An 18,884-nucleotide genomic window follows, 5' to 3' on the forward strand; every position below is an offset into this window, starting at 1 on the left:
AAAATAGAGTGAGCAAAGCACAAAACTAATTAAACTTGATGCAACAACAACAACAAAAAAAACCTAAAGCATTTTTGATGCAATTTATTAAAGAGAAAAAGCTGTGAAATTAACAGCAATCAAAAACTAATTAAAGTTGATGCAATAGGAGCAGCCAAAGAATGCCTGATAACATTTATTGAACCAAAGAAACATGGCTGTCAAGTTAAAAGAAATCAACCAAACTCTGTTTTTGAATAGTAACGCAAAGATAATTATTCTCTGGGTGACACTTACAGAATAAGTTTCAAGTCATTACCTCAAAAGACAAAAGGACTGACATGCTGTGTTAAACTGCCTGTGAAAAAAAAGGGTCTTAATACAGAAACTTTGTAAATAATTCCTCAGTCTTGCATATAAACAAAAATGACTCATCAGTCACACAATGCACTATTCTTGTTGTATCAGTTACTTCTATAAACTAGTATTTGACATTTAGGAGAATACCTTGTCTAACAGGGCACTAATAAGCCAGAGACTCCCAGTGTTTTCATCCTAGTTCTCAAACTCCTTGCCTCAGTACCTCAGGGCAAGTAATTAACATTTAAGAGTGCATTTGTTTTAGGATTATGATGCAAAACTCAATTCCTGATGTCAAGCATCATTTAAATTATGGCCAGTTGCCAGAAATTCTTTTCTTTTAGGTTTTGGTGGTAAATAGTGAAGTGAAGCTGTCTGCAGTTGAGCATTCGTACTATGGTCTCTGCTTTACAAAAATAATTTAAATAAAAATAGTTGTTAGCAAAGTGTATAATGACAACAAACATTTAATTGCTTTATTTATTTTTTCCTCCCCAAAAGATCACTTTAAAAGTTTAAAGTTAAATGAAAATTCCATGTCTTTCATGAGTAAAAGTAACTACTTCTTACATAAAACTGTTCACAACCATCAGCTCTAACCTCCAGTGGGTCAGGCTAAGTAGCAAAGACTCTTGTAGCCAAATGAAAATTGAAATACTGAGGAATCATAAACTTTGACAAAGAAGCACATTTCCCAGACAGAATTTCTCTAAAGCATTTTGTGGCTCCTGTAGGAACTGGGTCAAGTCCCAGACGGCTGAGTCTCATCTACAACACACCTTTATTTTGGAATCACAGTTAAAAAAACAGTTCAGGGAATTCTTCCCAGACAACCTCCAATATTACCATCTTACTACTAAATCACCAACATAAAGCTCCTATTCAAAAAATAAACTTCTCTTTATCTTAAAGAACACATTATCAAAGAAATACCACAGTTCCCAAGAAAACTGCTGGATTTATTTTGTTTAATCTCATAATTAGACTCCCTTCAGCTGAAAGATAAAAATTTTTCAGAACTCATTTTAATACTTTTAAATTCCACTTCCCATTCCAAGGAAAAAAAAACAAAAACAAAAAACAAACAAACAAAAAACCTACTGTTTCTGGTGTACTGTATATAAAAAATGATCATTGATGTCCTCTGTCACACTCTAGAGAGCTGCATCTTGGTATTACTGATGAGCCCAGGGAAGACTTCCATGTCACATTACTCCACATCTTCAAAATCTCAAAATCATAGGATTTTTTCTAAACATTAAGAAGTCAGTCTGCTTAATGTTGTTGAATCTCTTTCTTACTACATTTTTACTTCCAAATTGTTTTTAGCAATTAGAGGGATCCTCATTGCATGCATGATCTTTCAGATCTATTTTTTTACAAAAATGCTAATGCTTTACATTAACAAAATACCCATTTATTAGTCTGATCAGAATTTGCTTACTGCTCCTGAATGATATTTTTCTTCTTCATTTTGTCTACTTTGTATCAAATGTAGATTTAAATTCCTCTTTTTGGAGGAGAGGAATAAATGATATCTTACAGTGGACACTTGCTTGTATTTACTTCAACAGGTAAGTCAATAATGATCAGCTGAGCTCCAGTAAAGAGAGTGTTTTCATTCTAGTATATTATGGGCTTCTGTATCCTGATGTAGAACTTCATTGCTCCTAAAATCAGGGGGCCAGACTAACTTTTTACATTAGTATATCCCACAGAAGTGAAAAGTGTTTTATCTGATTAAACCAAGTCACACCTTGTCCTGTAGTGGACAAAAAATATCTACAAATGTATTTTAAGTACTAGACATTCATTACTTTTTATGTTAGTCTTTCAGCAAAAAGTTAATCGAATCTGAACTCTCACAAAGTTATACTGTTTGTACCACAGTAATTAATTTGTTCCTCTTATAAATACTCTCCGCTTCCTCCTCAGTCCTTTTCTACTGGGTAATGAAAAAATATTAACTTCCTCCTGGTATTAAGCTGCACATGAGCTGACTAGCTGCCTTACTCTCCCACCTCAACTGCTCAGTTGTTCTCTGCCTCTCTGATTGGATAACTGAATTCTACCTGACTACTTTTCTTTTTTGGGATAGCAGTATAAATGTAAGTTCTTTTCCTACTCCAAACAGCACTGAATTTATTTATACTTGAGACTCACACTTCCTGTAATATAGGTAGAAACTGGAAAACGTATCATAGAGGGAGCATTTAGAAGAAAAATAATAAATCAATGCTGTAATTATATATGCTACTATTAATTAGAAATATTGGCTAAAACTTATCCAGCTTTCAGATTAAATGCACACACACAGAAAATTCTAGAAAAAACAACACACTGACTGTCTCTAGCTTGTAGGAAGATAATTTGAAATTCTGGAGTTTCCTAGATAGTACTGTTGTCAGTACCACATAAATTATAGCAATTCAATTTCTATTAGCCTCTATTCTGGACCTATTAAATCTTTACAAATAGGTCTCCTTCATGTCATACACATACTGTGAGATGCAAGGCCCCTTTTATCACACAGTTAAGCAGTGGTAATGGGGGGATGGCTGGGTGACATACTGCTCTCAGGAAAGAGAGTAATTTCCACATTTTAGAGTAAGAAATTAATCCTTATCGCCTCTATTACATTTTGAAGGATGATTCTGATCTGCTTTGCCTTAATCAGTTTGACATTAAAAATATCTGTTTATTGTTGGTAGTTAAAAGACAGAAGAAGAAATAGGAACTCGCTACAGTATATGAGTGACTGAATATCTTTCTTGAAAATTTTTATAAAGTAGATAAAATTAATAAGTACATTTTCATTTCACTGCCATCTGCCCTTTTCTTTTGCTACTCTGCCTCATGGCTGAGAATATAGATGTAGGCTACTTGACTGTCCTAGAGGAAAGAAGATTCTGTCACAACCTGAAAGAGATAATCCATACTAATAGGAGTGTGATTTGTTTTTTAACAAAGCGAGTTTATTACTGGCCAGTGTGAAAAGCATTCTTTCAGGAAGCTGCAATACACTGATAGATCATATAGGGGTCCCTTAACTTACTTCATTACAAATTGACAACATCATTGCCAGCATATTTAGTTAAACACAGATGAACGGCTTCTTAAATTCTTCAGCAGTAAGGCTGACATCTTTTGGACAGTAAATCCTCTCATTTTTGAAAAAGAAATGATATACACTTTAGAACACATCGATCTGGAGGATGAGTCCAAGCTCATCCAGGCTTAAAAAACTGGGAAATAGCACAAGATGACCTGACTTGCATTAGCTTTTCTGAATTCTTCTATAGGCTCTCAGAAGTGGCTCAAACAGAATGTGATAGAAAAGAGTTTATGGCTGTCATCGGGAGCCTCAGCATTGTGTGCTGATGTGGCACTGCATCACTTTGTGGGGATGAACTCCAGTTTGATTAGCAGGGACAGAACAGAAAGAATTATGCTCAGAATGAACACTTCTTACACGTCTTGAAATGGAATACAGCTATATGTAAAATAATCTGAGTAATGGAAGAGGTAGTTTGTAAGTTTAGGTAAAGTATGTTTTTCTGGTTACCATGCTTTCACCTAGGTGAAAGAATGCACCTCCCTGTTATGCTCAAAACTAAAACTAATCTCAAATTTGGAAAAATATTATTAAAATGTGAGTCATTTTGCAGAAATCTGAAACACGCTTATTATCTAGTAGCAATTTTCTCAGAGGTTAGAAGCAAAAGAAGAGGGTATTAAAACAAAGATACACTTTGTTTCCTTCCCTCCTATTTTAGAGCAGAAATTTGACCAAGGTCTTAGCTTGTCATGAGCTAATTAAGAAACAGCTAAATGATTTTCAAGCTGTATCATTTCTTGTTCCTCCATTGGTGCTGATTTCATTCTGGAAATAAGCAGAAAAAAGCTTCATATGTCCCAGTGAAGAAGCAGCAGCTATCTTTTCTTCTGTTTCTAGGAAATTAATATCACCCAAAAATGACACAGAAGGAGTCTGAAATGATATGGCTATAGTACTTTCAGATCTTTTCACAGCACTAAGTAATGCTATATAGCATCACAGTGCCTCATATCCCTTCACTATCTACAGGCACACATTCATAGATGTGTCCCAGCCCTCAATGATGATGGAGTAGGAAAGTGAGCTCATAGCTCTCAAGCCCATGAGTTTGAGCTTCCCTCTGCAAGAACTGGCTGCTGCTCTGACAGCAAGTGAATGCTTGCCAGAGGGTTAGGTTTTTTTGTGGCGTCATTCTGGTTAGAGCTGTGCTACAAAACGAACTGCTCTGTTGACATAGTGCTCTGTGGTGCCACAGTTCATGCCCCAATCCTACTTCCCAGAGAACTGAAATTCACAGTTGCAACCAACTACAGATAAACTTAGATACACAAACATGATTTTTGAGGCAGACCTCTTCACTACTCCAACACACCACACCTAGCATGGACATTTGTTCTCCATATAATGGGTGAAACTAAAGTCTATACTAAATTTGTTTGCAATCTGAAGCGAGGCAATACAGACAAAATTAGAAATGACGTTTTGTAAGTAATGTGTGCAGGTAAGCTAATGTCTTCTATGTTGATAAAAACATAAACTAAATCATTACAATTTTTTTGTTCTGTTTTTGTTTTTGTTTACTTTAAGAACAAAATTAATTGTGCTGAGAGCATGGTTATGGAATGTTTTCATTTTAAAAATCATTTCCATCTCACTTACAAAAAGCTAAACTAAAAATAAATGCTGTAAAGAAACACCTTTATATATATATATAAAGCTATATATATGCTAATCAACGTATCCCCCAAAATTAAAAATAAAATAAAATAGAATAAAATTAAAAAAATAAATAAAAATCAGGCTTGACAGTTGATACTGGATTTGCAAAAGAAAAATCTCAAGACAGTGATATTTCCTTCTCAGCAAGTCCAGATCTCACTCCATTTATATTTGGAAGTAGGTTAGTGTTAAAAAGAAATGATGAATTCATTATTAGCACCCATCAGATTCAAGAGATGCTTGCAGATCACAAATGCACATCTACGTTTGAAAGACAAACAATGGCAAGATGCCTTGATGACTAAGGATACCTGTTACAGAAGGGGAGGGTACAGAAATCTGGTCCATTTCTTCAAATTCTTTTTATTCTCATGGTGCCTTTTCAAAAACTTTTACCAGTGCAAGTTCAGATGTAATTCCTCTGTTGGCTCACAGTTCAGGCATGCATCATTAACCTAATGCATGAAGTCCTGGTATTTGTTTAAAATATTATTTATACAATAACCAGTAAAGAACAATTTCTCATGCAAAACACATAAGGAGGATCATCCCTTGACAGAATGAAGAAGTGTCTCAAATGCTTTACAAAGGAAGTACTACAGAGATGCTGGCAAAGGTAGCTTAATAAGAGCACCACAGACTGTGCATAACAGTATGCTGAGAGATTTCAAAGCTCCTATTTGCCTCAGCACTAAGGTGGTTCTTCCAGTTGAAGGCAAGAACAATTTCAGTATGAAACTGTACACTGAGAAATAGAAAGAAGAAACATATCCTCCCTCCCAGCCCTACCCTAACAGAAGCTGAAAGCAGCTTTTGCAGAAAGACGACAATATGAAATGCAAAAGACTGACCAGGCAGCATGAAAGCACAGTGCACTGCAAGAAAGAAAATGCTAAGCAATTTTTGAAGTGTTAATAAGGAGAAGCTGAAGCCTTCAACAGGCCTGAAAAAAAATACTCATTCACAATCCTGGCTTATCTTCACAGGGAGAAAATTCCATATGTGAGTCAGTTGCTAAGAAAGCTCTGAGTAATGCACATACAAGTCTGACTTTTTTAAGTTGACATTTCTACTTTTCCAAAGGATAAGAGCTGTCAGAAGAGTTCCCTAGGTAGACCAGAGGATTGCATAGAAGTATTATTCTGTAGGAGTCAAAGCAATGTGGCATAAGTACTTTGATGGAATTAGCAGTGGTGAATTAGGAAATAGCCTCATACTCTGTTCTTAGCACTAAAAATTACCTCTCCCATGGCAGAACCAGAACAAAGGAAAGAATCAGAAGGAAACCAGCTGCAGATTTTCTGATAGGGCAGAAGAGTACATTTCCTTCTGCTGATGATTTTACATTGTCACTAACATCTGGCAGTGGGGCAGAACAGATAACTACAGACAATACCACTGTAAACATTGCTATTAGATTTGTCAAGAGCTCAGTTATCAGAGCCCTTAAGCCATCTTCATTCCTTGTCTGATTTTATCACAAGATGCACCTATAATAAACATTATTATACAAAATTTAAAAATGATCAATAACTTATCAAGTACATTGGAAGAATATGCTATGCATCTGTATGAAACCAAATGGGGACTACATAAAGTTTTTCTACATACTTGGACAAAAAAGGTTTTTAACGATAGCATTTGGCATGGGTTAATCACCTATTTCATTAGAGAAAAGAATACATACTGAGAACATCTTTCTGCGATCTGATTAAGCAATGAGCCAATACAATTGTAAATCTTCCATAAATTCCCCATGGTTCACCTCTGCAGAAGCAATTCTTCACTCCTCAGATCCTGTTCTTCATTTTCAGATGATCAATGCACTAACTGTATACAAGAACTTTATATCACGCTGTTAAAAGAAATGGAATGTGACTGTTCTGCAATTCTCCTTAGAAACACCAATTAAGAGGCTGAATTATCCTTATATATTTTTAATTTTTAATATGATAACAATAAAAAACAAAACTATTTTAATCTAGTACATACAGTGCAACGGTTCATTTTCTAATGTTTTAGTGGCTGATATAATGTATTCTACCTGTAAGTGAGGTAAAGACGATTTTAGGGTACTACTCTATCCCCACAGTTATATACTATGAATATAAATTCCAACTCATTGGAATATTTCTCCATTTGAATAAAGCAGATTTTAAGTCTTATCTGCACTTCTTCATATTATTTCCAATATTTTGACATAGTTTGACATATTCATTTAACATGGTTCAATTCAGGTAAGTTGTTTTTTTTTTTTTTGTTTTTTTTTGTTTTTTTTTTCTTTTCTGTGTTAGTAGTAAGCAGAACAACTATGATATTAAAATAGAAATCTGCCTTTCTCTTCCAAAAATAATTCTGTTAGCATCTATACCCTTTTAGAATCTATGTTGGTCTAAACTCCTATCTAGTTTTCATTTTAAATTTCAAAAGCTTTATTTATTTTTTCATGTGACTATTCTGTATGCTTAAACAGCATTCGGAACACTTAGTAGCATTTTCAAATTAATATATACACAAGCATTATCAGTTGCCACAGATTAGTTGTTACAAGTGATTTTTATATTTTTATAACACCTGTTAACATGCTTTGAACTCTCTTTGCACCACTGGTTTGCTGTTGTTTGTTTTGTTTTCTTCCCCATTTACACAATTGCCTATTGGTTTTGTGTTTCCTCAAGCTGCTTTTATCCAGAGTACAAACCTCTGAAAGTAATCTCATTCTAGTTGATTCAGTTCTCGTTTCTGTTCAATTTAAAGTTATTTTCTCTGGCTCACAGCAGAACATCACACAGTCTCTCTCACTGAGTTATTGAGGATTTTCACCCCGTATCACCAGCTCATCAGCAATTACTTTTCTGCACACACATTCTTAAAGATCTGGGACATGATGATTTGTTACACTTTCTGTGCCAAAACAATCATGAAGGAAGTTCCTTAAACAAGTTTCTACCAAAAAGAGAGCAGGGAGATGAGCATTTCTTATATTGTGCAGTAGTCGATAAGACCTTCATTTTCATCCCAGAAACTGAAATAACACTTCTATGTTCATACACAATGAAGGCGTACTTTTACTGCTCTTATTTCAATGTAGTTGGATACACTCAAATCATTAACTTGCCTGACCTTAATAACATGAGCAGTCTATAATATAAACAGACATAGAATCATAGAATGGTTTGGCTTGGAAGGAAAGGTAAAGATCATTGTGGCCTTGAATCATCTGCCTTTTTGATAGGCTTCATAACATCTAATGTTTGATGTGGCAAACTTTAATTTGATTCCCACTGTCAATGAAAATTCAAATAAGGCATACTATTTTTGGTGATAGAATGGGTTTGGTGCAAACTTAATCCTCTGCACTGATTTTCTTTATTTCTACAAAGAACACCTTATCCTAAACAAAATTGTTATTTCCTTCCTTCTGATCACCTGGTACCTATTGACAAGGGCATATTTTTATTGTGATTTAAAATAATAGTTTTCTATTTTACTTAAGCATTCTATTTTATTTCACTTTGGACACTAAATACTCCGGACTTTTAACGTTATGTTTTCCTACAGTGGCTAAAGATGAATCTGTAGTAATATCTAACCAGAATTATCAAATCAGATTCTGGGATGGGTTTGGAATCTTAGTGATTCACATAAGGCTAATCCAGACTGATAGAATGATGTTTTTCCTATTTCTTTTTTTTTTTTTTTCTTACACAGCAGTCACCATCTTTCAGTCATATACTTTGGCAGTTTTCCCTCCCTACCCCCATAGTCACTTGGGTAGTTCACTAAAAATATGTTGTTGAATCACTCTTTTGGACTACATTTCTCTTGAACTACTGCTTTTATTCCCTCAGCAGTTGCTGACTGATAGTTAACCTCTACCTTAACCCTTCAAAATGTAGTTGAAATGGCACTCACTGTACCACCTGCTAATAGTCTACAGTTGCTGCGATAACATCACATTCATTTTTTGTTTCTGTTTCAAAGCCTTTAAATTTATTGTTTCCAGTATCAAGTCAGTATGTTGTGGAATCACAGATTCTGTACATGTTAAGCTACATGCATGTTTATAAAACACAGGAAACCTGCAGAATCTGGACAGGCCTGCCAGCAACAAATATCATAGCAAGCTCTAGTGCTAGCTAAGGTGATCATTCATGGCTGTGCAATTCACACACTGTGCTTTGCAGACACCATGATGTTTTCAGAGGTTTCTGTTTCATGCTTATAAGAGTTTTATTATCTAAATGCAAAGCCAAGAATGCACTTGTGTTTTGGATGTTTTGGATGTTATGGAACATATCACTTCTTCCTGTGCTGCACATATCTGAATATTCTATGATCACCTCTCCATTCTAATGTTTTAAAAATATTTTTATACTTTTATCCTAAAGCAGCACTGACTGCATCTTTATAATCTGATATGCCACTTCTAAATACTCAGACTCAACTTTTTCTACTGCTGTTGTTTTCCTTTGAGAAGCACCACTTTTACCAGCTCTGCAAATATCAGCTGTTCTTTGCAAACTCAGTTATTCTTTTTTTTTTTTTTTTTTTCTCTACAAAGTTAAGGTTTTTCTTGGTCTAGCAATCATTTACACAACAAAACATTCCGGTTCTGGTCTGTTTGGTAGTTCTCTCATCCTTATAACTTTACTGTACTGAAGATACTGTGATATAACAATCAGTACTCTCGCTTGTCATATAGTCTCTTTTTGGAAACACACACACACAAAAAAAAAACAAAAAACACCCAAGAAACCACCTTTGCTTTCCCTAAGGAACATTATTCACTGTGATTAAAAACAAAATGTGTTTTACTGCCTACCATCATGTTCTTTATGATGTACAATATTGAGCTCTACTGATCCTGGATCTACTGCATATCACTAAGAACCTATTCTCCCTCTTGCCCTTCCCTGCACTCCAATTGTTTCTCCGTATCATTTCCTCTAAGCGTTTTCTGAAAGAAAACAACAGGTTCAGAATTAACTGTAATGTGCCACTAGCGCACAGAGGTCAGCTACTAGAAATTTCTCTTTATATTCTTTTATTTTTACTCCCTTCTACATACTCCCTAAAAAATAAAAATAAAAAACTCCACACTTATGATGGCTTAAGAGATTCTTTGCTGTTTAAAACAAAAATAGCCACCAGCCTGAGTATTACAAACCTTCCTGACAGGGTAAGCTTAGCAGCGTCATCACAACTATCGCCTCACTTCAGCATATTCCAGTGCATCACATCAACTTCATTCTCCATTTAGCTTGAGTGCTAGCAAACTTAATTTCTGCACATACTCACATTTCAGCACAATATAATGCAAACTCCTACACTTTCTAACTATCTCTACAATATGCTCATTTACTCTCTTAATACTGCTAAGAAAATGAAAAAAAAAAAAAATAAAAATGCTGTAAGTGGGAGTAGTTCCACTAATTTATTACAATGAAATAATATTCTAACGCCTTGTAATACATTTTTAAGTGAAAATTTCATACTCATAAAGAAAATAACTGTCAAGATATTTTAAAAGGCTCCTGCTCCCTTTTATCATGCTGTCTTCTTTAAGATGCATGAACAAAAGCATTTGGGTTTTCAGAAGTGGCTGGTTTTAATACTCTGGTTTTTGAGGACCAAGTAAAACATCTCTTGTTCTCAAAAGCTCTAAAGAGATTTTTATTTTTTTAAATTATTATTATTATTACTATTTTCCCTATGCAGTAAGCAACTACTATTCAAGATCATTTAAACTTCTTTCCTAACCATGGTTCAGAGGTATGGCATACTGGTTTTTGTGGAATGGAGTCAGTTTTCTCCACAGCAGTACATTTGATGAGCTGGTTTAGATCTGTGGCCAGAGTAATGTTGATAACACACCTCTGTTTTGGCTGTTTCTGAGCAGTGCCTGCACAGTGCCTTCTCTGTTTCTCACTCTGGCCTTTCCCAGGGTGGAAGCTGGATGTGGTCAGGAAGCTATGAGGGGACACAGCCAGGAAAGCTGAGCAGAACTGACCCAAGAGATACTCCAGGCCCTGTAAAACATAACTGTGGAACTGACAGATTTGACCAATAATACATAAAATTAAACTCAGTCAGAGATCTTGGAAGAACTATTCTAAAAGAACATCATGGAAAGTTCTCTATGTAAAGATCTTCCTCCTCTAAACCAGATTTCTATCTCCCACAGTTTTGGCTTTGAATGCTAGAAACTTGTCAAATGTTATAAAATATTTAAAAGCTATTGCTACTCAGATCAGGGAAAAATAAAAAAAAAAAAAAAAAAGAAAGAAAATCCATTCCCTATGCATCTCTTACATACAACTATTAAGTCATAGTTTGACAACAACTGTCTAAATAGTTTTCTTGTTTTTTTATTTGTTTGTTTAACTTTTTGCACTGCTTTTCATTCTTTATCATGGGTTTACTTGAAAGTATTACCTCACTGAGTGAGTCTATTAAATTTTCAGTAACTGTGAATCTTTAATTTCTTTGTGTATCCTACAATGGAGTACAGCTGGGTCATCATCTATTGCCTGATCCCATCTCCACTCTATTATGCAACAGGTAACAGAGCATGTGAAGGTAGAGACAGAAGTCCATTCATCATTGCTGCCTGATTTCACATTACTTAACTGTTAACATTCAGTTCTCCCAACAACACAGCCTGACCATCTCTCTGTGTAACTGATCTAAAGAGTATATTTCCTCCTTTCCTCTCTATTTCTAAACTAAACACTATTTTCCTTGCTTTCTTGTTTTGTCTGAACTGACTCCTTCTCTCTGAGGATTGTTTGTTTACATGTATACATACATGTGAAATTCAACTGCTTACAAAAATTATTAAATGCCATTCAAGAAGTTCCAGATTTCTATCCCCCCTCCCTCCAGCCCCCCTCCACCACACACATTTTCAAATGATTCTTGTAATTTGCAAGTGCTTCTTCTTTTTTGTACAGATCAACATCCAAGGCCGATTCATCCCACAGTGGCGTAAATTGGTCTTAAACTTAAATTCAGTATCTGGAGTCTGGCTTCCACAAAACAAGTCAATGTAAACTAGAAGGAATAGCATGCCTACAACATGAGGGAGACAGGATTTTATCCACAGAAAATGCCACAGCACTTGTATCATTTCTATACCACTAAGTTTTGATAGTGCCATAGTAAGAAACAAAGATCTTTGCAGTGATGATTCCCCCTAAGCTGACATATGTGATCTGTAGTTTAAATCCTATGCCTTGTGCACTGTGAGTTTCTGAGTCTCTCTGGAAATGTCTTTATGTTGGGGAAAAAATATAAAAATAAAATAAAAGCCAGCAGTTGCTTCCTGGAGCCAAAAAGGCATGATGCTTTTATCAGACACATGTCCTGCCTCTAAACTTACCCACCAGTTCTAACATGACAGTTGCAGCCCTGAGAGGGCACAACTGCAGAAACCTTCAAGTAGGTGCTATACCCAAATGCATCCCCGCATGTTCATCTGTGGTACTGTGCCTATCAGAGAAGCTCAGGGGAGCTCTGCAAGTACAGTGCCCTCTTGTAACTCTTCCCTAGCACACAAGTGTCTTTGAAAGCTTTCAAGACGATGGGGAGTTATACAAATGCCAAGCACTCTTACACGTAACATAATCAAAGGTCATCTGAAGAAACATACTCTGCTGCTGAAGGCTGAATAATCTTGAGGTTGGAATATGCTTTCTAATGTTTTAGTAAAACATGAAACTGCTACTACTTGATGAAAGCACAAGGGAAATGTGCTGATCTTTGATTAGCTTCAGGCATATGTCCCCTCAAAATATGATGTGTCAGTTTTAGACAAGCTTATCATGATCAGTATCAATACAGGTGATTTTATTATGGGCAGATTTCCAAATTCCCTGCTAAGGTAAAGAGCAGGTATTTTACACCTATGTTTGTCTGACTAAACAAAATTTATAGTTAAATACTAGGTTCTGTTTCTTTTCCTTCTCTTTAGTCTGATTGCTCATTTTTACACTGATCAGTTTAAACAACTTTGACAACAACAGCCATTGTTAAGCTGTACATGTCTGCTTTGCAGCTCAATAACGCACTCCATATGCATCTATAATCTCTACTGAACAGGAACATGAAAAGAAGACTGTTCCAGCAAGCTAAGTGAAAATTCTTCTAAGTCTTCTCTTTACCAGCCATCTATGCCTCCATGCTATATCTCCATTTATATTTATGTCTCTTTGTACTTATTGCTCACTCTAAATCCCTAAGAAATACAAGTGAATCTGAAATAAAATGACTTATATTTATTTAAAATCAAATCCACAATTTCTACATTATTCTTCTTCCAAAGGCAGGTATATAGCTATACCTACTTTGGTGTATAAAGTGGCACAGAGATTTCTATGGTAATTACTCATTTTAATTGAAAATTATATAAAGAAAAACACAGTTCATATAAGGCACACAATTTGCATTTGTTTCTAAAGAATCTTAACATGCTGAGAGTGAGCTGTGAACTCATATTTTCCAGGAAGACAAATCTTTAAAATTCTATTTAGAGTGGGAAAACTGATAACAGTTGCAGGAGGTTGCTGAACTCATTAAAATAAGGCCATATAAACACTTACAATGGATACACAGCATCCTTAAAGCTACAAGTTAAAGAAAGCAGAAAAAAATAAGTACTACAAAGAACAGCAAAGAGACAGAATGCTGAATAAGATGGCCAAAACTGACACAAAATCCACAAGATCAAACATTTGTATTTCCAAGTATTTTAGCTGGCATAAGTTAAAATAATACAATTAATGCATTTTAGAGTGTAAAAATCAGACTTGGGGAGATTACTTACTGTTTTACCTTGCTTTGCTTAAAAAATAAAGTTACAACCTTTTTCCTATAGCAGGCATTTCTCCTTCCTACAGGTTACTCCATTCCTACAACTATAATGAGTCAACTACATTTCAAACATGAACTTAGAACAAATCACATACTTCAGGTGGTAAGGACCAAGAAACAGTCACTGAATCAGTTTTGTATGTTATATTTTCTGAAAGAAAACTCTACTCATAATTTACTATTCTTATTATTTCAAGATTGCATAGGCTAAGGGAGAAAATGTCTAAAGTTATGCATAGCCTCTGACTCCTTCATAAATATTAAGTAAGTATTAAATTGCTGAAAAAGTAGGAGCGAAGGTGTTTTTCCCCAACAAAACATCCTCCTAACAAAGGAAAATCTGTGCTTTAAAACATGCCTGTATGGCAGTACAAGAGGCAAAAGAATAAGTTCCGACTTTTGGCATTAGTGTAGTTGGCTCATTATATTTCCGTGTGTAGAGCATGTAAAACAGGAAAAGGAAGAACATGACTTCTAACTTTGAAGTCAATGATTGCATCACAGTTCAGGACACAAAATTACATGATGATGCTTTTTATAGTATGAATAATTCATTTTGAATAAAGCGGAGACTAACAATAAATCTCTTGTCAAAAGGCACAGTGACTTGGAAGCAGACTTTCCCCCTCTCTAACCAGAGGACTCTGTTGGCACACAGTTAGCTTTATTCTGGTCAGAAAATGTTTTGCAAGATAGGGGAAGCAATTTGTACAAGAAAGACGTATGAATGCCCCATCAAGAACAATCTAGCAGTGGAGAGCTTTTCACTGTACGGACAATTTCCTCTTTTTTTTTTGGAACCTATTCTGCCATACGCTGACAGCTGTTACCTCCCTCTTCTACTGCTGCAGTTAGGACTTTCATTTGATGTTTACCTGACTTCCTTCATTGTACTACAAGTTTCATAATTTTTATAGCACATAGCAATCAAAATAATTTTTATTTTATTTTATTTTTTTTCCTTCCTTGAATGAAAATAACTTATGCTTTCTTTCAAGAAAATAACTTACTAGACAGTTGTAGGATTAAAGGCATGCAACTATGATTTTGTTCAGACTACAGTAATATGGATGTAAGGTCTGCTAGTAGATCTCTTCTAGGCTTCTCCTTCGTTTTCTATACAGAACTTAACCCAGCATCCTGAGGCTCAATAGTTTTTATGAATTTTCAGCTTGAGAAACACAGCTATTAACTAGTGGTGCTGAAGGAAGAACTAAGACCTTAAGGTTAGTTTTGGTTAATCCTAGGAGACAAGGCTGAAAAGACTCTAGCCGAGGCACTGCTTTCAAAAAATTAAATGTAATGACTGGATTTAGCAGAAAGCTGCTTTTTTATAGCCAAGTTGCACCCATGACTGAGACAAGTAAGTAAAGCAGAAAAGAATGAGGAAAGTTTTACAGTTGCATTTGCCATCATTTACAGACAAAATCAAGGTATCAGAGCTGTAAATATTTCTCACCATTTTGTATCAATAAAGCAAGTATCACTATGTGAAGAAAATGTCTTTCTTATACACAAAGAACAGATACAAATGCACACACAATAAAAACAGCACTGAAAGGTTCTAATCCTATTTTCAGAGATGACAGACTGTTTTCTGTATGAAAGCTGGCTGTACTTCTCAGTGCCCTAAGTATATTCAAGTCTGGAGAAGTCACACAAAGATTTCAAAGCTTTTCTTATGTATGAACAACTAAACACCTGTGACTGAAAGACCTAGACTTGATCTCATTAGACCCTCTCCAGTCTCATAGGTGTTCAGCAGTCCCTCTACAAACAAATGATTTGAATCCTAGCATATTCCTTGAGGTCCTGGGACAAATTCAGTATACAGTACTGTCTTTTAAATTTACACACTTCAGCTCCTCACATTTCTAGTAGGGAATACAGATCAGGACTGTGTACTTAATATTGCTGCTTGCCATTCAAATTCTGCTGCTTTAATTCATTGTATTAAAATGTAACATAAACTTCATTTATTCTTTGTAAAATTAGAGATCTAGGTAGACTATACAGAAAATTAAATTTGCATCAAAATGCCTACACAGTTAAAATTAAACTATTTGTGGTTCTCCTGCATCTTTCTCTACATCCTTTAAAATGTTGTTTACTTATAAAAGGTATAAATTTTACAAGTATTTCTGTGCTCTACCAACAAACAAGTTTTCTCAACTCTTAGTTTTGCAGACATTATTTACTGATTCCAATACACTAACAACTGAAGAAAAATAAAGTTCTCAATTTAAGTAAAGGTTATAGGCCTAGACTTTACAGCACTTATGTTTGCACCTTAGAAGCCTCTCACCTTGAAGTCTATATTCAAAAGGTACTTATGATTTCAAATAAATTGCAAATCAAATGATTACACGCTACAGGAAATTAGATAAAAGAGAAAGGAACCACTTCAACACTATAAAGAGATTCTATTCAGCTATTATATTAATCGCAGAAATCCATATTTTGATTGCAGCTTCTGCGGGTATAAAATGACAGGTTTTAGACTCTGCTTTCATTTGAGCACATAGATTCACACAGCATTTTAAGTCCTGCAATGTGTTGTAAAGTGTTGCAATCATTTAGCAAGGAATTTGGACAGAATTTCTTTAATTTTAAACAGATAACTAACTGTGCTTCTCATGGTATATTCAAGAATACATAGTGCCTTGCAGAACAAACTCAAGAAGTAGAATAAATTATAAAACACTGTTGAACTGCAGAACGCTCATGTCACTAAGATCAACAGCAAAATTTTTGCATTTTTAAAGGCAAGTGATGCTTCTATTACTTGTAACTTTTGTTTAAATATCTTCATGGTATCTAATGTTTTCTTTAGGTTGACATTCTCTTATGTAAAATATAATGCTTTATATTTTCAGACAAGGGGAAAAGTCTTGTAAATATATTGTACTACAGTGATAATGTCCTTCTTTTTCTAAAGTACTTTCCAGTACTTTTTCCTGTGTTAACTTAGATTAAAATATTGAGCATGGCATATTTGGAAAAGAGTACACAGAATAACAAGGAATTTTGATCATCTTTTACAGTAAGACTGTGTATCACAGCAACTGCATACTGCAGTAATGACAAAATGAAGCTCCAGTACACCTGAATATATCCATATACATATATAAGCAGACAAAATAATAAAATCAAGTTAAAGATTTATGAACTGATCCTTTCTTTGTCAGTCTTAATTCATAAATACTCTTTAGAGATATTTTGTAGCAAAGTTTTCCAAATCAGCTTGTACTAGGAATTTCATACATTATCTTCTCTTAATAGAAACATAACATTTTATACAAGAGGAAGAAATGCAGTGAAACATGTTTACCCACAAGAAAAACAGATAACATATTTCATAATTATAGCTGAAAGCACATATTCCGAGCACATATTCCTATTCTTTCAACCTTACAACATTAAAATGAAATTGTTTAAAACAATTCTTTCTTTGAAAAAATGCTGCAGAACTACGAGTTCTAGAAATAATTTACCTTTTTTGTCATCGAAGTACAATGTCTGTTGAGCTGGATTTGACCACTGGAGGGAGGTGTTATCATTTTGATCGACCCTGCAGGTCAAATTTGCCGTTCCCCCTTCAACAACTGTGACGTTCTGTGTAAGTGGAAATTGCCCTTGGCTACCTGAGGAGGGATGGGATCGGAGGGAAAGAGAAGGGAAGAAAAAAGGAAAACACAAAAGATTTCAGTTGTAGAACTGAATTCATTGAAGCAACTTCACATAGGTGACAATGCAAACAATATTCATCAAGAAGTATAATACAAAAAAACTGGAAAAAGAAATAAGATAAGCAATATATTCTCTGAAGAAATGAAACAGAAAAATTAATTTAACAAACAGTGATTATTTTTTTTCTTCATGTATTTGATATGATTTAGCTTCAAAGAAGTAGCCTGCAATCTTCATTTTCTCAGACACACATACAAATCCAGATGTCCATGATATGAATCCACAAAGGGCTCACATAGTGCGGATGTATACAGATGTCTCAGTACAGATAATAATGCAAAAACACTCTTGAAAACACCACTGAAAACATAAAAACATAGGTTTTTAAACAAACAGGGTAGCCTAGATTCCCTGTTTCATTTTATGCTTTTTGATGAACTCTTGGTATGATGGTTTTTTTTTTTTCTGTCACGTTTAGAATGTTGTTGGAGAGGAACACAGCATGAATCTAATACCAGATACATCCTCTGTTGAGAGAATATAACCTGATCATATATGAAAATGGAAGCAATGATCTAGTAGTGCTCTTTCACATCTGTGAGTCTATCCCAAAGCATTATGAATCACATTAAGTGCTTGCTGAGAAGTCACTGGGATGATTTCCAAATACCTCTATACAATACAGAAACAGTATCAGACAGGTTCTTGAAGCACAAGCATTTTCAATGGCATAGTTAGACTGAAGTGTTGCTTTGTGTATTGCGAAAATAGCACACCTTGCCAAACAGTAGAACTCATTCTGACAAGAATAGCACAAGGGAGCAGAGTAACCATGTGGGATGTCTTCTTTTTCCTTTTTCATGGAAAGAAAAGGTCCTCAATAATAAGCAAGAAAAATAATTATCTGAGAGATAGGCTTAATCTGCACAAGGATACAGTGTGAAAGAAATAGACAATCCAGCAGACTAAATAAAGTACATGCTTTTTTCTTTTATGCAGGACCTATTAATACAAGACAAGCTCAAGGTTATCTAAGAAAGCTAGCATAGGAAATATTACCACAAGACCGACACTCAAGACACTCATGCATCAGAAGTGAAAAATCCCTCTACAGACCTAGAGGAGTGAACATAGACACAAGTACATTGAAAAAACTAACTCTACAATAGATACAATAACACATAAATCTATTGTCTAGAATACA

At 34.8% G+C, this 18,884-nt stretch overlaps 1 protein-coding gene across 5 annotated transcripts in view; it reads right to left on the reverse strand.

Moving 5' to 3' along the window:
- CADM2 (cell adhesion molecule 2) overlaps nucleotides 1–18,884 on the reverse strand; it is a 590,946-nt gene that overhangs the window by 161,369 nt on the left and 410,693 nt on the right. For all 5 annotated transcript variants that reach the window (XM_085527351.1, XM_015880063.3, XM_015880073.3 and 2 more), the window contains one exon: nucleotides 17,485–17,634. In XM_085527351.1, the coding sequence (XP_085383477.1) occupies nucleotides 17,485–17,634 (150 nt within the window). The remainder of the gene's footprint in view (nucleotides 1–17,484; nucleotides 17,635–18,884) is intronic.

The sequence above is a fragment of the Coturnix japonica genome, chromosome 1, assembly GCF_054131305.1.
Source record: "Coturnix japonica strain WE chromosome 1, WE-NBRP24, whole genome shotgun sequence".
Taxonomy (NCBI): domain Eukaryota; kingdom Metazoa; phylum Chordata; class Aves; order Galliformes; family Phasianidae; genus Coturnix; species Coturnix japonica.